At 37.3% G+C, this 20,189-nt stretch overlaps 1 protein-coding gene across 1 annotated transcript in view; it reads left to right on the plus strand.

Annotated features, from left to right (window-relative positions):
* TRHDE (thyrotropin-releasing hormone degrading enzyme) overlaps positions 1-20,189 on the plus strand; it is a gene marked incomplete at its 5' end in the record, with an annotated part of 177,635 nt that overhangs the window by 77,250 nt on the left and 80,196 nt on the right. Inside the window, one exon of the mRNA XM_009876674.1 lies at positions 6,739-6,804. Coding sequence (XP_009874976.1) covers positions 6,739-6,804 — 66 coding nt within the window. The remainder of the gene's footprint in view (positions 1-6,738; positions 6,805-20,189) is intronic.

Genomic DNA, 20,189 nt, shown 5'->3' on the forward strand with positions numbered 1-20,189 from the left:
AGAGCTGAATTAGTTGTTAGGAAGTCTGCAGAGCTGGGTGGCATCCACCTGCACATTCTGAACGTAACCAGATGTGGAGCTGCAGAACTTGTGTCAATGGTATGTAGACTGTCTTCACAAATGGCCACTGTGGCAGAGAATCTGTGGGGTAATGTAGAGAAAGAGCTTCAGGAGATCAGGACAAGTCCTGGCAGCTGTAGGCTGATGAATTTGACTTCCTTCTCTGGTGAGGTGAGGACTCTATCGGATAACGGAACACATGGATAAGTATCTTTCCTGGACACAACTGCTGCAATGGAAGAGTCTATCTCTAATCAGCTGGAGTTCTTAGGGGGAGTCATTAGACACTGGATTTAAAAAATGTCTTTGACAAGATATCTTACCAGTAGCTCAGGGTAAATAGTTTAAAGAAGGAATTGTTTATTGTTTGTGAAATGTGACTGACTGGTTAAAAAAAAACCTGGAGTATATCAGGTATGTATTAGTAGCCATCAATTTTGTATATTGATTGTCAAATCAGGAGCTCTTCCTGAAAGAATGGGACCTTTGTGAGTGTCTGTATGTGGTCTGAGCCTTGTTTTAATCAGTGAAGATGAAGGTGATTACAAGAAGTTACTACTGATAATAATAGCTCTAACAATAAAATGAGTAAAACCAATATGAGTGTAATTGAGGTAGAGGACAGAATAGCTCACATGTGCCTTTGCTAGAGAGAAAGTAACCTTAATCTTGAATTGCAGGGATACCAGGGATACATAAAACTAACTGTAGGCTTCCCATCTGTGTCCCATTGTATTTGAAAAACAAGTGGTGCTATTACATGTTAATCAGGACTGATTTTCAGCTGACTGCAGCACTACAGAAAATTGTTAATAGATCACCTGTATTCAATGCTGGGGTTTTTTTGGTTGTTTTTTTTGTTTGTTTGTTTGTTTTGGGGAGGTTTTGTTTTGTTTTTTTGATGAGAGAAGCCGCAAAATCGGTGGGTGGAGGCTTTACAGAAAATTGACATATTACTCTCCTGGTTTTTTTTTTTTTGGAAATTCAGTTACGTAATTTTTATTGATAGTCCAACAGTTTAGTGCTCCTCTCTTCAGCACCTCACTCCGTGCTTACACCTTGGTAGTGTTTTTCATGCCAATCTCAAACTTTGCAAGCTCAAGGAGGTGTGTTTGCACTGTTTGTACTTTCACATTTTCTAAGGTTTGCTTTAAAAGGAGCCTGGGCAGCTGGCTCAGCTGTATACAACTGAGTAAGCACCATGTAGCTACAATGTAGGCATCTACATTCAGCTGAATCTCAATCCAGAACTGAAAGGAAAAGAAGTTGATTTCCTAGGAAAAAATAACAAGTTTTGGTGGGAAGGAGGATGGAAGAGCAGTGCTTTTTCTGGGTCAGTCTTTTATGCTCTCTTTTCATTCCTCCACTCCAACTCATTAACAAAACAATAGATTATTTCCCACCCCCACCCAAAAGTCATGGTTTCTGTTTTGTGTTGGTGACATTTATCTCTCATGAGCACTTTTTAGAATACTAAAATAATTTTTGGTCCTTAGAAGTATAATAATGAATGAGTTTCCAGCTCATTTTTACCTCTTCACACATGGCCTCTTGCCCTTGCCTCCTAGCTTCTGCAGAATTCTATGTGCTGGTTTACTGATTTTTATATTTTTCCCTTCACTGCCACTGTTTCACCGGTTCATTATTTCAAATACTTTACTTTGCTCTCTGCTCAGTACAGAACATCCACCTTCAGCTAGCAAGCGCTCTGCCCTCTCTTCAGGGCCCTGTCTTGAACATCTACTTTTACTGCTTCTCTTGCATGAATTTATGACAATGTAGAATAAGCTGAGATATGATATATACTTTTCAACTGTATATATAAAAAAGGATGTTGTCACACCAGTTTTTTATCTCCACTATTCAGAAATTCTTGAGAACTACTTAGTAGTGCAGAACTTTTCTCACAAAGTAGGGAATCAGTCTCTGTAAGGCCTTTTTGGGTGATGCAGTTGAATTCATCTCACCTCACTTTAGATGTCTGCAGCAGAGAGACGTGCATGTGAGCTAATCACCCAGAGCTACTTTTGGAGGGAATTACAAGAGATTGGTGCTTTTAGGGTACCATACTCCTTATCTGTTTGGAGATCTACTTTAAGATGAGGTAAAATGCATCCAGAAAGGACTGATGCTGTCCATTGACTGTAACGGAAGTCTAAACAACTCAATTGTAGATACACATGCTACAGATTCCTGTGCTGAGTCGAGTGTTTCCCCTTCTGTGTGACTGTGTAACAGTACTGTGTTGTATGCAATAGCCATCTTTTTGTGGCTTCATACAAAAGACTTCTTTTTTCCTGTTAAAGAGAATTCCATTTGGTACTTTATTTTGTATAAAAAAATGATTACAGAATGCAAGTTGAAAGTAAAACAATTAATGTAAGAATTCAGGTATAATAAAATGAGATCGTTCAGTAAGTCAGAGAATTAAATTAACTTACAGTAATTGTGACCTGAGTGATACCGTAGGATCAAAAAATGTAGGAGTGATTCTTGAAAAATTAGTTTTATTTAATTTGAGATCAAGGTTGCAATCATGTTATTTTCTGATGGCCAAGAGAGAATTAGGTTGAATGCTTTAACTATGAATCTGCATTTTGTGGATTTCAAAGACAAATTCAGCTCACATACAAAGGCATTTTGCTCCTAATTTCAGTTATGGATGGTTTTTACCATGGTGTAAGTATGCAAACAAGTTTCTTAAGGGAAAGAAAGAACATCAACTTAATGCACTTCAGCCAGTGTTGGCTAATTGCCCATGACCATTCCTTTTCCCAAGAGCACTTTGTGAAAAAAGACTGTGTGTGCAGTTAACTTCGACGGACTAGCCGACATGTTCCACTTTCCTTTGCTATAGCAGAGGACTTAAAGTGCTGAGACTGAGGAAGCTTCAACTGTGCCATAGGTTATGTGAGGAGCATGCTGGGTGATCTTCAGCAAATAATTTCACTATGATGTGCCTCAGTTTCTCATTAATTTTTCAGGATATCAGTATCAGTGTCTTATGTGATCTGCGTCTCTCTTCATCAGAGCCAGGCAGTGCTATTAATCATTGACAGAATATCTATTGTATTAGTCTGAGTAGACTTTTATTAAGGTGGGGTACAATGGCTTAAGGTAAGTCACATTTTACAGTGGCAGCAACATAGGTAAGTTTTTTGAATAGGAAAGAGTTGCTTCCCACTAGACCTGTTAAACCAGTGTGTTTTTCCTCTTGACAAGGTACTGAGTCATCCACTGCCTGGAGGGTGGCACTCAAATCATCAATAAATAGCCATTTTGCCCTGTAGGAGAGCCACATTCACTTTGCAGGACTCCACATGTCGTTCCTTGGTTGGACAAACGTTGTCAGAGCAGGAGTGGCCCTGAGAGTGAAGTGGGGAGCACATTGATTGCACATCAGGTGTTCAGGAAACGATGCTGACATGTTCTAAAGGGCATCCTTTGCAGCAGGCCAGATTTGTTGTGATTTAGGTTTAGGTCTAGGTCAAAGCTTTCTGAAGATTTGGAAGTGTAGGTCCTCTGGACTCCATCTAGTTTGCTGCTTGCTAGGTGGATGGGCAGTGAAAATTCTAGCACGTGGGGCCGTACAGATGACCCCACAACTATGTATTCTATTACTCCTTGTAAATGAACTTACTCCATATACCTTCTTTACCTCCCAGGACACTCCAAGCTCCTCTGTTTGGAAAGCCCCTATTCCTTATGCTGGTTACTCTGCATACTCCTTGCTTTTTATCCTTCTGACTGCAAACCTGCTTCTCTTCATCTCCAGTCAGAGTGCCAGTGTTTGCTACCTTTCTCTTTCCTTCCCAGAGCTGGGAAATGTATTGATTTTTTCTGCTCTTCTTAGGAATGTGTCACTGCTCTGTTCTGCCTGCTCTCAAAGTGCAAGAAAGGTGAAATGAGTGGTCTCCTTCCTTTTCTTCCTCCCATTTCTTTTCCGTCCACCCCAAGGGCTGCATTTCCTCCTGTTTCTCTTCCCTTCTCCCCAGGACATTTTTTGCTCTTGAGCCTCTCTTTTTTGCTATTTTCCCATTTTTCTTTAGTATCCCTTTCCTTCCTTACTTTTTTCTTCCCTCCCCTTTCCTTCCTCGAGTAAGTTAAGATGGCATTTGCTTTCCCAGTGTGGAGAAGATGGCAGAAGTGGGACCATCATATTGTCCTGGAAGGTCTAAGAAGGAGTTCTGGGTTTCCTGAAAGTAATTAATTGTCTAAAGTAGCTGTGAAAAGGGATGGATCCTGAGAGAGTAGTCCTGCCTTTGTGCTTGGCTCTCCTGTTCAGTCTTTGCTTGCTTTTTAATTTTGTTTGCTGTGTAAAGGCCAGCCATAGTTCTATCCAATGTGTGGCTAAATGTTACCTGGAAGAGGAGTTTTGTAATTTTTTTACACGTGTCTGATAGTTGTTTGTCTCTAGATAGAAAAAGACTCCATGGGCAAGAGCATTTGAAGGTATTCACTTGCTTGTTTCTCACAGAAACAAGTAGAGTTAAGGTACCTATACAAACATATATCCATTGCTACTGTGTGAAATTTAAAGTGAGAAAGAAGCAAGGGGACTTCGGGATACCAACAAATTAGTAGGAAAAGGGATGTATGATGACTGGAGAAATGTCTATGTTGTGAAGGATTTAGTCTTATCTCTTTTATATATTCTTAGTTCTGCTATAGATATTTTCTGTTGCTCTGCCCAAGTTACTTATAGGATAGATAGGATTTGTCTGTTTGTTAGATTTTTTTAAAAAAATGTTCTGTTTATTTAGTTAGACAGATTTATCTGCTGTTTTATCTGCTTAAACATCTCCGAGAACTTCATTCTGTTTGTTTGGTAAAATAAGTGTAATAGTACTTCCTGACCTATGGTCTCCAATATTCAGATAATTTTCAGATCTCTTTTAATAAGGATTATTTTCTATGCTGCTGTGTGTTACAGATGTGATTTGTCTCCCAGTAAGATGATACACCACCATAAAAACATAAATTAGTGTTAATAATGCAAATACCATCTTTTGTTCGTCTTTGATTTCTTATATGCAACTACAAAAATCTCAACTGATGCTTTTTTTTCCCTTTTTTTTTGCTTCAGTTACCTTGCTAACGATATATTATTGTTTGGACTGCCTATGTGATGGTGTTTTCTTACATTTTATTAATAATTTATGAATCTTTTTGATTTATAACATTATTTCAATGTTGTTTATTACAGATAATCTCTTCAGCGCTTCTAAAATAGTCACTATACAAAAAAAATCAGTGGAATGTGTGTAAAATGGTCTAAAAATTGGACAGCTGTTGAATTCCAAAACTATTCTGAACTTTAATCTAACTGTAAAAGACACAAAATCTTGTTTTGGAAGCTGAAGCTAGAGAAATTCAAATTAGTAAAAAGGTGCACATTTTCACTGTGAGAGCAAATATTAGTTGTGACAAGTTATGTAGTACTGTGAAACATATTCCAGTTCTTGATTCTTCCTAAAACAGATGCTATTGTGTAAAGAAAAGCAATAGGGATTTTTCCTGAATTACTGTTTGACCTATATTAATGCAGGAAGACATTGTTGTAATAGTCCTTTTGGCTTTACAACCTGTGAATTTTTGAATCTGTGTAATGTTTCTTTTTTTAATTTATTTTCTAATTGAGCATTAGCCTAATTCCTGAACCTGCATCTGTAGCTGAGGTTGTTGAGTACTAGCGTCACGTCTTCATATGGCCTTTGATTCACTGTCTTTAAATCAAAAGTGTCCTCCCTCTTGTGCAGTATAGCATTTGATTAATGGGATTGGAAGGCTGGTTGTGTTGAAATTGGATTGCAAAGTGGGATATTACAGCTAAATCATCAAATCAGATCTGCAAAGGTATTTTTGCTTGAAATACAGCCCTTGTGCAAAGGGAAAATACACAGCAATTGTGGTTCTGAGAGGGAGTAAGAAAACACAAAAGGGATATCTTAAAACTACTAAGTGTCTATCTGTTTCTTGGTGCAAGTACTGAGACTTAGAATCACTTGTGAAACAAAAGCCATTTTTAGATATCTCTGCTTTGCCTGAAGGAGCAAGAGCATGAGAACTGTTACAAGTAGAGAGTGTTATACAAGTACTTACGTCTTTGCATGATAGTCTGGGATATAATCTGACCATTAATAAGTAAAATTTGTGTATCCATATCTTATAAAATTCTTCCAGAAATGATCCACTTCCAGATCATCAGATCTTGAAGGCTTTTACATATGAAAGTAGTATCACTAAAGCCTAATTTACAATAGTATAATGGAGGTAAAAGTGTTTTGAATGATCACTGTAGTTGAATTTAGCACGGACATTATTTTTTGCCCTCATTTAAAACTGTACGATACTGCTGAGTGCACAGAAGGGCCGGAGGCAACCAGCTGTGCAGCTGACAGATCCATGCTCCAGTAGTGGAGAGTGTGCTGTATGACCTGTGCACTGTTCAATATGCGGGGCAGGATATTAAAATTATCAGTGTACTTTCTCACTTTCCCTTCTAAGCATTTGCATTATCTTCTCTCTCTCTCTTTCATTCCATCACAAACAAGGATTATATTAATCACAAGTTTCCAGGATAAGAGTGTTGGATGGAAATGTCTACTTCAGATTGTTATTATTGTGTGATATTGATGTACAAAAATGGTAACTTCTTTTCTTTATTATTTCCCACAGGGTGCAGCTCTAATTCGAATGTTAGCTAACTTTATGGGTCACTCAGTGTTTCAAATGGGCTTGCAAGTAAGTAAAAGCATTTCTGTCTTTGTGTAGGCATGAATTTCTAGCAGTCTCTGTCTCTGTCTCTTTTTTCTTTTCAAACTATGTTTACATCTGTTTTTTGAAATGTTTCTGTACTTCAGGACCATCTGAGGCACCAACGTGTCTCTGAAGCTTAATTTGATGGAGGATGCTTAGTGTAACATACATTGCGGTGCCTTGCAGTTTCTTAGTGTGTCAAGTGATTGCACTTTAACTGGCACAAATACACACCCCTAAAACTAGTAATGCTTTTCAGATAAATTTTTTTGCCTTCCCTTCCCCCCATAGCAAAATCCTTGAGCTTTACTTTTAGCTTTGATAAGCATGGAGTGCTCTCTGCCATAATGATATTTTGAAAACTCACTCTGCCTTTTAAAAGAAGTTTAGAGGTAACATTTCTGTACAAAGAGAAAGAAATGCAGCATGCTGTTTAGCAAGGATGAACTCTTTTCAGTAATAAATCAGTGCAAATTAGTGTTTCGTAAACTATTTTAAAACAAACAAGCCAAAGCATAAAAAACAATGCGACTCCCTCTATTCCATTGAAATCTGCTTGAGTAAATCATGTTACAGGCAGCTGTGATTGATGAATTATGTATGATGCAGCCTGCTACTTAGAAGTGTCCTTTAAAGTAAATTGATGTTCACCTGAAATACAATTATGCTAAGATGGAAAGAGCAATCAATCTTATCTGTTCTTAGTAAGCTTTTCATTTTGAAATTTAAATAAACTACATCTAGGATCAGGTAATTTTTTAACAGAATAATTCCACCTCTAACCAAAATAAATTGGAAGATAAAATATAAAAAAAAAGTTAAACAAATGCATTGGTTGTGTCAGAGAGATGTGTTCCATGCAATAGACAATGAAAAGAGACCTGCTGGGGAAATAGAGCTTTTTGAAGAGTTTGCAGGACATTCGGTGTTTGCAGCGTGTCTTAATCACAGGACCCAGTTGGATTGTTTTCTTAGTTGAAACATCAGGTCAGATCAGTTAGATAATCTTGTTATCCAGATAAGAAATATTGAAATAATAAAATTCCTTCATTAAATCTTGTATATGTCAAGGGCAAGCCCCTCATCTCATTTAAACTGGTAAGACTTCTGTCCTTAATCCAACAAATTTCATATTCCAGCCAGAAACTTTTGCCTGCACAGATTGATTCATGTGGAAATTCAGTAGCACTTTTTTTCCCAAAAAGCGTTTCCCTCAGGCTTTTAGAAAGGGAAGTTTTTAATACACACATCTCAAAACGTGGGTTTCTGTTTTCTTCAGTGTTTGTGTGAGAAATAACAGTGTTCAAGTTGTCCTGAAAAAAATTGAGAAAAAAAGTTCAGGTTGAAGAATAGGGCTGTCCAAGGATTACATAGTCACAATTACCATAAAGTTGTAATGAAGCTTTGTTTTTTTTATTTAAGTGTTTTCCCATTATTTCTTCTTTTTACTGGTTCTGCTCTAAATAGAAACTTCTGTTTCCTGTTGAAAGTCCATGAAAAATCTGTGAAAATCTGACTAGTGAAAGTCGTGGCATCAGTTCAGCAATGTTATTCTAACTTCTTTTATAAAAAGCGTTTGAAATCCACATAGAGATTTTCCATGTGTATGTCTCCAAGTTGAATAAAATAAAATACACAGTTCGTAAGCTTGTTCATAAGCTACAAATTGCACAATTGGAAACATCTGTCAATCCTTTAATTCTTTGTGTTTTGTGTGTCTAACAGAATAGTGTTCCTGTACAGCAGAGTTGGGAGGCCAAGTATGGTAATGATAAGAGGAACTGGAGGGCTAATTTAACCTCTCTATCATACATTGGTTTAGGCATTTTAGCTCTTTATCCCTGGTAAAATGAATTGGAGTTTAGCATTATGTTGCCACAAATCCAGTTTTATGATGGAATTCTAATGTTCAGCTAAATGGCCTTTCTCAAAGATAGCTTCAAAATCAAGTATTACTACTATTTGTAAATCTTTTCAGGTAACGAATGCTCTGAAAGTGCAATTGATGGCTTATTCCTCCTGGGTTATTCTAATGGCTTGCTGAGTAACTGAGTTCTGAAGGACCTTTGTTTTATCTTACTTGCTTTGTTTTTCATTAGCCTCCAGTACATGGAGCATATTAGTGTTAATAGTATTAATATTATTTCAGTTCTTTTTAGTGTATAAGATATGTCCTTAAGTGTTTCACAGATGATAAAAAACGACTATTCCTGTAGTCTTATTATACTAAGATAAAAACAAAATGAGCAGTCCTTTATTTCTGTTTGCATTGGGTGCTTGTGGTTCCATAAAAATCAAGGTATGATTCATCATCTAATGAAGAATTATAGAATTATAGCTTTTATATAAGAGAAGCTACAACAAATATGCTAACCTTTGGGTTAAGGACAGGAAAAGATAAGGTTTAGAGCAAGAAACAAGTGAAATAGCTACCTTTTTGTTCATTACCACTTTTTTGAAGAGCAGATCAAGATAACTTTTGGCAGAAAAATCCCTTCTATGCCAATGAAAACAATCAATTGTGTTGAAAAGAAGAAAAAAGTTGATGAAGGAGAGTGGTTCTCTTTGTTGGGTATTCTTTTACAGTGAATATAAGCTGAAGTAATATACAAAAGTCACATGATCTCTAAGAGCTCACCAAACTGTTCTGCTGAGGAGTCTGCAGGGAAGTAAAATTGCAGTAGAGAAGCTCAGTTTTACAGCATAGATGGCTTGGGAAAGATTCATGTCTGTCAAGAATAACAGGCCTGTTCCTATCACTGTAAATATACTGTGGAAGACCATTGGATTGTAGTGTGGAAGTTTGACAATAAAGTGCAACCAAGAGACTACCTAGTGAATGTATGATTTTCTGGAAGCCTTTCAAAGACATATATTGTCTTGAATCATGTGACACTTTCAAACAGAAGATTTAATAACAAAGGCAGAACTTTCTCAGGGTTTTCACATAGCACTCCATAAACAAAACCTAAAGAGAACATATTTGTATTGGCCATAATGAATAATTAAATAATGACAGTAATAGCCACAGCTGGAAATATGGGAAAGTCATAGCTATTTTTTTTGTAGAAAATGTCTAATAAACTCTTCCTTCTCACAGTAGGACATTTCTTTCTTTTTAAAAGTCTTTCACGATGTGCAAAACTCCTTATGTTCCAGGGAAATTCAAGGCATGCATGCCAGTACTCTTCTTACAAAGTGGTGTTGCTTTTCCCTCAAAAAAATATTAATCATCTGTGACAGTGATTAGAGTGTGAGAGGGTTGGTCAGCACCACTTGCTCTGATTATGTTTCTGAACTGCATAGATTGGTAGAGGAAGAAGCCATAAGTTGGTCTTATCATTCAGTCATCACTCAGAGCAGTAATATGTAATATAGTATTGGATTTGTGTGAGATTTTTGTCTGTGGGCTGTTGTTCTTAATCTGTGTGCTTGAAATAGATGGTTGCTTACATGAGTGGTGTCACTGCATTACATTTTCTGAAAGGCTTTACTGCTTTATGGAAAGGCATCTCTTCAAAGTATCAGTGTGGCTTGGTATTTTTTTTCATATTAGATGTGGAGAGAAAGCCCAGTTAGACCAAGTCTAGTATTTAGATGTGTGTAAAGAGGCACCTCCAGCTCTATAATGAGACATTTCTGGACTGGTTTATTTAAATTTTGCTTGTATTTGGTTTGAGTATTTTGGAGCCTCATCTCTATTGCTGAGCATTTGTCAACACTGCATTTCATTTGCCATGTGGCAGCTCATTGATCACATAGATCTGTATCCTTTTGAACTTCGCTTGCTGCTATGTATGCGTTCATCACTCACTCTGATTTAGTGCATCATCAGCAGTTTGAATTAGTTACTGTAGGAATCTCTGCTTCTGTGATAAATTAACTGCTTTTGTACTTTAGGCTTCACATTTGGACGAAGAGTTTCCATACAGTGCTTTGGATATAAGCTGTCTTTTTTGGTGCTTTTGAGTGGCCACTGTATTGAAACAAATTGGTCAACCTTTCAGCGGAGCTGTCTGGGGAAATGTGATATGCGGGCTGTTAAATACAGCAAGGTTCACTTTTCAGTCACTTTTTACTATCATGAAGCTGGCTAGTTAGACTTTCTTTCATCCACACTGCTTAGTATTTCCTGCTTTTTCAAGACACCTCTCTGCATGTCTTGTGTTCTGTTTGAATTATGACAGTCAGTGTGAAACCCTATCAGAAACTTCCTATATGTAAAATAAAAAAACACTAGTGTGCTATTTTCCATATTGTTTGCCACTTCTGTCCAAGAATCTAGTAGTACAAGAAATGCATTCATTTATTTCTACAGTATTATTTTATAATTTTTTTTTACATAGTATATTATAAACTTTACCCATTCTATTGTATCTATTTATCTTTATTCTCAATTCAAAAGTTTGCTATGGGATTTTTTAAAACAAGACATCATTAGAGACTACTTAATGGAGTTTTCCATAAAAACAAACAAAAAAAATCTATAAAACCAAAGAAATGAAACAAAAAATCAGACACCTCAGGATCAGGTTTACTGAAGCAATGAGCTGCTGTACTGTCTCCAGATCAGTAGAGCACATGGAACTACTTGAAGTCTTCCTTTGCTCAAATGGAGAATGTAACTTTTGCCACTAGGCAGGAGCATCTTTAGAGCTGGAATACCTCTGGTACCTTGGTGAGCATCAAAGTATCACCATGGGCATACTGGCTGTGACCTATCCTTAAGTTTGTTGCTGCTGATCCCTTTATTTATTAAACTGTCTCATTTCTACTGGCAGGTGTCAACAAGGTAACTTGAGCAAGTAAAGAACAGGAAATAGGAAGTTCTAGGAAATCTCGTAGGAGCTGACATCACTATTTACTGCATTGCCCGTTATGTGAGATTGATAACATCTCTCATCTTTTCTGGCCCCTCAGCATCTCTTATGCTTCTAATTTACATCACTATGGATTTTAGGTTTACATTTGTTAAATGAATTCAGTTACAGACTCTTTCTGTAGCTTCTTCCACCATGACTTAAGCAGATCAGTAAAAGTTTATATGAGAAAATTCTCTAAGTTGCAGTGTCACTATATTTTTCTTCCTCTGAGAGGGTTAAAGATGTACAGATATGAGGGCCAGACTCAGATATCACTACTGAAAATGAAGTCCTTCCTCTGGCACCAAGAGGGTTTGTTTATACTATGTGCATAGCAAAATGTTGCTATTTGAAGAGAAAATGTGATTGAAAATACATAATTTAAACGTACAGTTATTGAGAAGTGCTAAAGTTACTTTTTGTTTTGCATTCTTTGCCTTATTTTTTATGCACCTTAACCAGGCTTTTTAATTATGCAGTTGCCCAGTGTTTTCTACAAAGGTCAGCGTCTGATTCAATTCACAAAGTAGACCATGCTAGCGGAATGGCCTTTTCAGTAGTTTTTGTGTACTTTTCATTTGCTTTGTAGCACCGGTTCCTAACTGCTACATACAATTTCCTTAAATGTTACCCAATATGGTATCAGAGTGCATCACCAACAGTTAGTGAACAGAAGGCATAAACCTCATAGGGAGGGAAGGTGTGATGCTGGTCTCATTTTATAAACAGAGATCTAGGCCCACAGAAATTGAAGTTAAAATATATGCAAGTGAAGTAGGCAATGTTCAATGCTCAGTGCAAGCACTTTTCCCTCGCATGTGTCTTAGTACAAATGGATCAGAAAACTTATACGTTCAAAGCACAGCTTCCACTGGCTTCGTGGTCACCTGTGAGCCCTGAGTCTGGCTGCAGCTCAGCCTCAGGAGCATCAGAGTGGTCCTCCAGAAAATGTTGATCATACAATTAATGTTGCTTTAAATAAATCAAGGAGAGTGGAGTGCCTGCATATTTGGGGGGAACTTAGACCAATGTGGTTAAAATGAAAATGACATTTGGATATCAGTTTTGATACCCAAGATGATGTTCTGTGGAAGTATTTATGGGGTTCAATCACAGAGTCGAACTCTGCTAACGATCAGGCCACAGGAGCAAACATAATACACTCACAATTGTAGCAGCCACCTGCCATGACTGCTGATGGTTTTTGCCCGGTATAACATAGGTGCTGTGCAGAGAGAGCTTTTCAAAAAATATTGCATTGGCAGAATATTGCTGTTTGATTATATTAACTCCTTTCCCTCCTTTCTGCTCTGCTTTTTGTCCCCAGACTGCTGGATCAGACAGTTTTCTTTCATGGCTGTTGGGGATTTCCAAAAGAAGGGAGACAGGGGCTCTTTGCTTTCTAGTGCAGGGCCCCGACCTCCCTCTAAGCTTAAGCAGCTTTGAGCCCTCGGTACAGGGAGGGAGAGAGTCTCTCTAGCTGTTGGGTCACCTAAAGTGGATGAGATCTAGGAGAAAGGACGTTCCTGAGACAAGATTGTTTTCCTTCTGACCTTTACACTTGTGCTCCAGTGCATGGGGACAGCAGAGCTTTTCAAAGGAAAGTGACAAGAAACTGTAAAATGTCATAATTTTCCATACTTTCTTTCTGGTATTGACTGAAGTTTTGGACAAGAATTCAGCCTGAGATGGACCTTTTATGGGTAAGATTTTAGCTCAGACAGTTACGTGTTGGCTGCTTTGGAAGTGCAGGCAGGAAGAGTTATAAAAAGGAATGATGGCAGATGGTGCTGAACCTCAATAGTTGGCAATGTCACCAGTGCCCACGCTCAGAGCAAGGTTACAGTTGGTGTCACCTTCATTAGGAGGAAATCGTGCTGTCCTTCACTAAGGATGAAATGTTGCTTTTTTTGTCCCTTGCTAAAGCTTCTTACAAGAAGAAAAAGAATTAGTATACACACAATTTATTTGTTGTTTCCTCAGAACAGGATTGCCTTTTACGCCGGTGTTACAATCGGTCATTACAGATATCATGTATATATTCACTTGATGTGCTTTCAGTGAGTTTCTCATACTTTGTTACATGTGAAATTGAGTTATGACTATTTTCTCCTTCATTTTTATTATAGGAATTATTAAGAGGAAGAATGATAGGTATGAATTCTCAGATAACGTAAGTGGGCTGAGCAGCTATTTAAGAAAATGTTTTCTTTTGGAATAAAATTATACTGTTTTCCTGATACGAGCTCAGTGGCAACCTCATCTCTGTTGCTATGAGGCAGCACAATGGACTTTACAGGGTGCTGGAAGTACACGTTTTGTGTGCGATTCTGCCATCCTCATGCAATCAAAATTTCCATTAGCTCTTTTGAAGTCAGCAGGGATATTTCCAGCACAAAGATTGCAGGATTGAACTGCTAGTTAACACTTGAAACACATTGGATATGAAATAAATCTACTTCTATTCAGTCTAGTGGTGGACATTCAGAAAAAAGCTGAGTTGCTACTGGATAAAAGAGGCTGTCATCATAACTTCTCCTCCTTCTCCTTCTCCTTCTCCTTCTCCTTCTCCTTCTCCTTCTCCTTCTCCTTCTCCTTCTCCTTCTCCTTCTCCTTCTCCTTCTCCTTCTCCTTCTCCTTCTCCTTCTCCTTCTCCTTCTCCTTCTCCTTCTCCTTCTCCTTCTCCTTCTCCTTCTCCTTCTCCTTCTCCTTCTCCTTCTCCTTCTCCTTCTCCTTCTCCTTCTCCTTCTCCTTCTCCTTCTCCTTCTCCTTCTCCTTCTCCTTCTCCTTCTCCTTCTCCTTCTCCTTCTCTCCTCCTCCTCCTCCTCCTCTCTTTTTCCTCCTCTCTTTCTCCTTCTCCTCTTCTCACTTCCTCTTCCTCTTTTTTTTCTCATATAGATAAAGTTTGGTTACAGTAGCTAGGAAATCGCAGTAGCAGTTAATGTAAATGCTCATGACCTTTAAGGAGTCTTTATTTTGCAAAATTAAAGGCAGGTCTAATGACTGTATTGTATGATGATCTTTTGCACCATGAGAAGCATTTGCTTAGTTTACACAAATAACAAATAGCTTGTAAGCAAAGTCAAAGCTTTACTTTTACTGCTGTTATTCACTGTTACTATAAAAATGTTGCAGTTTGTTATGATCTAGACAGGGTGACATGCAGATCATACTTACAATAAGTTTTCTTGAGTGATTTATGGTGACTTTTTCATAGTAAGTAGCATTAATTTCTTTCTGATTCTAAGGCTTCTATAAAAAAGTACAGCAGATATTTTTTACCTGGTTAGCTATCCCTGGGCATGGTTCAAGTTAATGCAGAAGAATGAGCAGCCAACCTGTTACAGTTAGCAGGTGTCATCCAAGTACCTCTGGAAAACATTCCATCATTTTTTTGTGTGCATTAAAAATATACTACTTGAGCAATATCTGGTTTTAGGTTCAAATGTATTATACAACCAAACAAGGCAGAACCACAATGAGTGTACAAATTCAGTCAAATATATGCAGATCAATTTCAAAGAGTATTTTATTTCTGTAAGATCTGTTCTTAGCTCGGTATTTTAGTACTACTACCACATAACACATCAGATATATTTTTCTTTAAAGCCAAGCTTAATATACTAGCAGGTGTCTCACTGCACAGCAGATACCATCAGACTCTGCTAGGCGATAACTCTGCAGTCCTCCTAACTGTTCCCTTTAGACCTCACATGCAAACTCTATTGCCACCTCTGCAACTGCTGATGCTGTGTTTCAGAATGGAACCTCCTTCCTCTTCATCTTAGTAGCTGATAAATGAAGCTGAATTTTACAAGGGAAATAAACCTCTCCATTTAATAATTCTGGTCTTTTAATAAGGATTCCCAGCAAAGCAGGATATATTTAAAGTGGATGGAAATTTGCCTGTGTATGAACTTTGAATCTGTTTCAGATGCCTCGTTTACATTGGATTCACTGAGTCACAATGCAGAAGACATATTAGTTGTAAAATTATGTTTCTTACAGTTGTTTGAAGTTTGATTTTTTTCTCGTGATGGAATGAAAATGACAGGGCCATATTGACTTCGGTTGGGTTATTTTTTCCTTTGCAATGTGATAGCTCTTGCCTCCTCCTTTCACTTACTAGTTCCTCTAGTGCCTTGGCCTGGATGGCATGCTGTCTGGGACAGGACACAGGTCCTATCTGTATCCTCTGAATGAATGTTACACTTTCAACACCATGGATGAGATGCTCTCAATATTGCCCTAGTTCTTCTCAGACTGAAATCAATGCTACAAATCCTATTGACCCACATAATGCCAGAAATGTCAGTTCAGCTGATCAGATTATTGTTAGAGCGTATGGGAGTATTACGAATTACAAAGGAAAAAGGACAAAGTAAAATATTATAATTATGTGGCCTATTCAGCATCATTTGCTCTAGAGAAAATTAAGATTTGTTTCCATATATGGTACTAATATCACTCTTCCTAATTAGTAGTTATAGCTTGCTATTTGGATATAATGATTTAATTGCAGCTACGACATGTTGACAGTGGATATTTTCCAGTTGCTGCTGATTACGAGCATTGTATCATGGTTGTGTGAAAAAAAATCTAAATATACCTTTTGAAAATAAAGGGGTGGAATTTCAGCTGGTGTGCATTGATGGAATTCCACCGATTTCCTTCCTTAGGATTTTATGCATTGATTGAGATAGCCCAATGAGGAGGAAGAATGTAGCTGAAGCGAACACTTGCATGATGCCTCTCAAGTATGTTGCACACCTTTCAGGCTTTTTGTAACTTCTTTTACCTATTTGTGAGTTTGAATCTAGAAGTTAACTAAGAAGTTCCTGATAGTGGACATTTTAAACACTACTCTGTGATAACACAGCAGAATTATTAGGAACATGGAAAATGTTACTTGCTCTTAAGAATTTTTAGTTGCTTAATGCAGCTAATTGTAAAAGTACAAGCTAGATAAATTTGCAGTTGCAAAAGTGGGATTATATACGAAGCAGGTAGAATAATTCTTTTGTGTTATTATTTAAACAAAGAAACAAGTAAAAAAAATTGGAGAAGATTAAAAAGTAGGAAAAAAACCAAGTTATATCTGCCAGGCCTGGGCATCTTACAGAGACACCACATTCAGAATATCAAGAGACAGAATTACTGATCACTTAAAATATGTTAGTCGATAAATTTCTATGTAGAAGAGATTCAACAGGTAGCTCCACTGATATGTGTGGAATTATCAGAAATGAGAAAGAAAAGATTATCCTTAGCAGCTATATTCTTTGCTTATTCAAAGCGGTGTAAAATTGTAATTCAGAGTTTTATTTTTAATGCCAAGTAAACAAGGTTTACACACAAAAGTTCATTCAAACTAGCTGAAGGTGTGAATAGTAGTTGAATTAGTTAAATCTCATTGTAACCCCATGTGGACATTTTCAAAACTGGTTAACTGTTATTTCATTTATTCATTTAATTCATAGTAGTGTTTTCGTTGTGACTTGAAGTCACTGAGTTCAGTCTGCTTCAGTTCTGAATGACAGTGTCCATACATAAGATTTAATGAAGGTTAACTAATTCACCGTAAAAATTAGCTTATTGATGAGGAATGACATCAACTGTTCGTTGAACATTTGAAAAGGACATCTGAGCATCACTTCTAGAGAAATGCACTTCAAAATAAACTTTTTGTTTCCTTTACATGTGATACATTGATAATCTTTCTCTTAATGGTCTTCTGAAATCACTAGTGTGTTGCTTTCCATCTGGTCTCCCTTGAAATACTCAGTTCACACTTGGACAGGACACTGGTTTAGGAATCCACCCTTCTGTTTTCCTTAGTGCTACCCTCCAGCTGCTCATTCCCATCCATGCATGGCCACCCAGCGCCACTTGATTTGTACCAGTGGAAGAGTTTAAAGTCCTATTTTGGTAAATTTGATCAAGAAAGGAAGGGCAGAATGATAGATTTGCTTGCTGTTACAGACCATTTCAGAGGTGTAGTTTGCCAAATAGCCTCACAAACAGGAGGATGGGGGCAAGGAGGAGCAGAGGTTGTAGAACGTGCTTCCTCTGGCTGTACCACTATAGTGCCCTCAAACTGTAGCTCAAGGAATGCTTTTGATGCTGTGTCTATATATAAAATAGATGTGATAATTTTAGTACTTGGTGGGGACTACCTACACTGCAAGCATGGCCTTACACTCCTTATGTGATTGCTGTTTCAGTATCATTTTGATGCCCTTCTTTTATTGTAGGTTGAGATGCTTTTTTACTTAGTTTAATTCTTAGCTTGTTGAGCAGTGAGTAACTTCATTTTTTATTGGAGGAACACATTTTAATGCAATAGTAGATTAAAGTATAGGAAGGATATCAACATTTTTGATCTTCTGGTACAATTCACTCATGGAAGTTTAAGTATATTCCATGACACTAGTGTATTCTGTAGATTGGCAGTTTCTGATAAGACTGCCTGGAAGCAGTTTTGGACGCTCTTATTAAAACTAATGTAAAAGGTGAAGAAGTTGCTTGGCTTACTTGACCTGGAAAAATCTGTTTCCAAGGATTTTCTTAGCTGGCTTTGCAGTACTGCTTTGATAAGTGGTCTGATCGCAGCTGTTCTTTCAATTTGGAGGTACCTATGCAGCTTGACTCACTGGTACAAATTAGTTCTGACACGAATAGAGTTAGCCCCTGTCTGATTTGCCTTGCACAATGTTTGGCATGACCAGTAAGGTGAATTTACCTACTACTCCTTATTTTGTACTCTACTGTTTGTCTGACTAGCCAGCTAATAGAGTGATCATTTTACTTCCTTAAGGCTCTTTCTAAAGGGCTATTCTGTTGCACAACTGAAAAATACTGCAAACCTAGTTGACTGTTTCAGTTTTTCTATTCAGTAGTCTTCCGCTCTTAGAAGTATCTTCACTTTTTTTGTAGCTTACAGGTAATGCTTTACCGCGGGCTCTCACTCCCTCTGGTTGGTCACTCAGCATTGCAAAGATATGCAGCACATTCCTCACTCTGACCCTTACTCAGGCTGTTTTGTTTTAATGTTAGGCAATGTCAAGCTAATGCAATAGCAGCTTTGATCTTAGCAGTGTGAAGGAAGGGGAGAAAAAAGGTGACATGTTACAGTCAACGTGTCGGCATCTGTCAGATGGTGACTGCTGGCTTAAGGTAAAGTGTACAAATTTCTGGGAAAAGAAATATGCTGTATTTAATAGGTGAGCCTTAGAGCCTGATTTCTATCTGAACTAAATGTTTTTATTAGTAGCTCTAAAATCATCAGTGAGATATGTATAAAGGTCATATACAAAATTGTTCAACAGGAGCATATTGGAGGCTGAAGGGAGGAGGATGTGCACCAAGGAGTTTGAATGAAATGCAAAAGAGGGAGGTGGAGGCAAGACTGCTGTTTCCTGAGCCCTGAGAAATGAGGGCATTCAGAGGAACAGAGACACAAGAATTTTGTTGAAAAAAATTTTGCTACTTTTTCTTCACTCATCTTATATAGTGGAATTTGCCAATTATCTTTAGGAGAAAAAGTAAGTTATTCACTGTTAATCTGTTTCAGATCTCAGCACCACTCATGTAAGTCAGGAGCGGATCATTCAGCCAGCCAATCAACTTCATACAGATAAACTGAGAAAGGAGTTTGGTTCTAGAGCCGATGTTTCAGTTCTTGGTTATAGATCTGAAGTGTCCTCTGAAAGTAAGATATATGTTTGGAGACTTATTCCCCTTTTACACTTTTTTAACTTTTTCACATTTATCAGTCACTACCTTTTATAAGTTCTGAGCATTATCATGTTTGAATGGTGGAGTACTTCATTTTTTCAAAACCAAGAAGCTCAATTCCTAGCAGTACTGAGAGAATTAAGATTGCAAAGGCATAAAATACTTTTTTCTCTTAAATAATCTCCTTTTCTTAAAAAAAAAATACAGTAAAAGGCCTGCAAGCTTAATCAATATAGCATTACTAAAAACATATTTCAAAATATTTTAGAAATTTTCATTGTACTATTTCTTCTACCATTCAAGCTATGTGCTTCAGTATTCAAGTAATAAAACAATTTCAAAAGCACTAAGCCTTTTAATTAACTTGGGAGGGAGGATTAAGATTATTGTTTGACAAAACATTGTATTATAGTCTAAATCTGTTTGGGAATTTTTGCAAGATCTTAAGCTTTAGTTGTGCAGTAATTGGACTGTTTTCATGGCATGACAGAATCTGGATCTTTTTTTTATTTGTATGATATTAAAGATTACTGAAATGTGTCAGAAAAATACATTGTTTGATTAGTTTTATTTTTTTATTGATAGAAGTGAAGGGATCACATTCTGTTATTCTTTCTGGCAAAGAGTGGCTTCATGTTTTTATGCCAAGAAAATTACAAGAGGATGCTTGCTGAAAATGTAAAACCAAATGACCATTTTTATGTGTGTGCTTGATTAGTTTTCACACTGAGTGATGCTGCACTAGGAACTGTGAACTCTCTTTCTTCTTTC

Source organism: Apaloderma vittatum, unplaced genomic scaffold (assembly GCF_000703405.1).
Source record: "Apaloderma vittatum isolate BGI_N311 unplaced genomic scaffold, ASM70340v1 scaffold1719, whole genome shotgun sequence".
Classification (NCBI taxonomy): Eukaryota; Metazoa; Chordata; class Aves; order Trogoniformes; family Trogonidae; genus Apaloderma; species Apaloderma vittatum.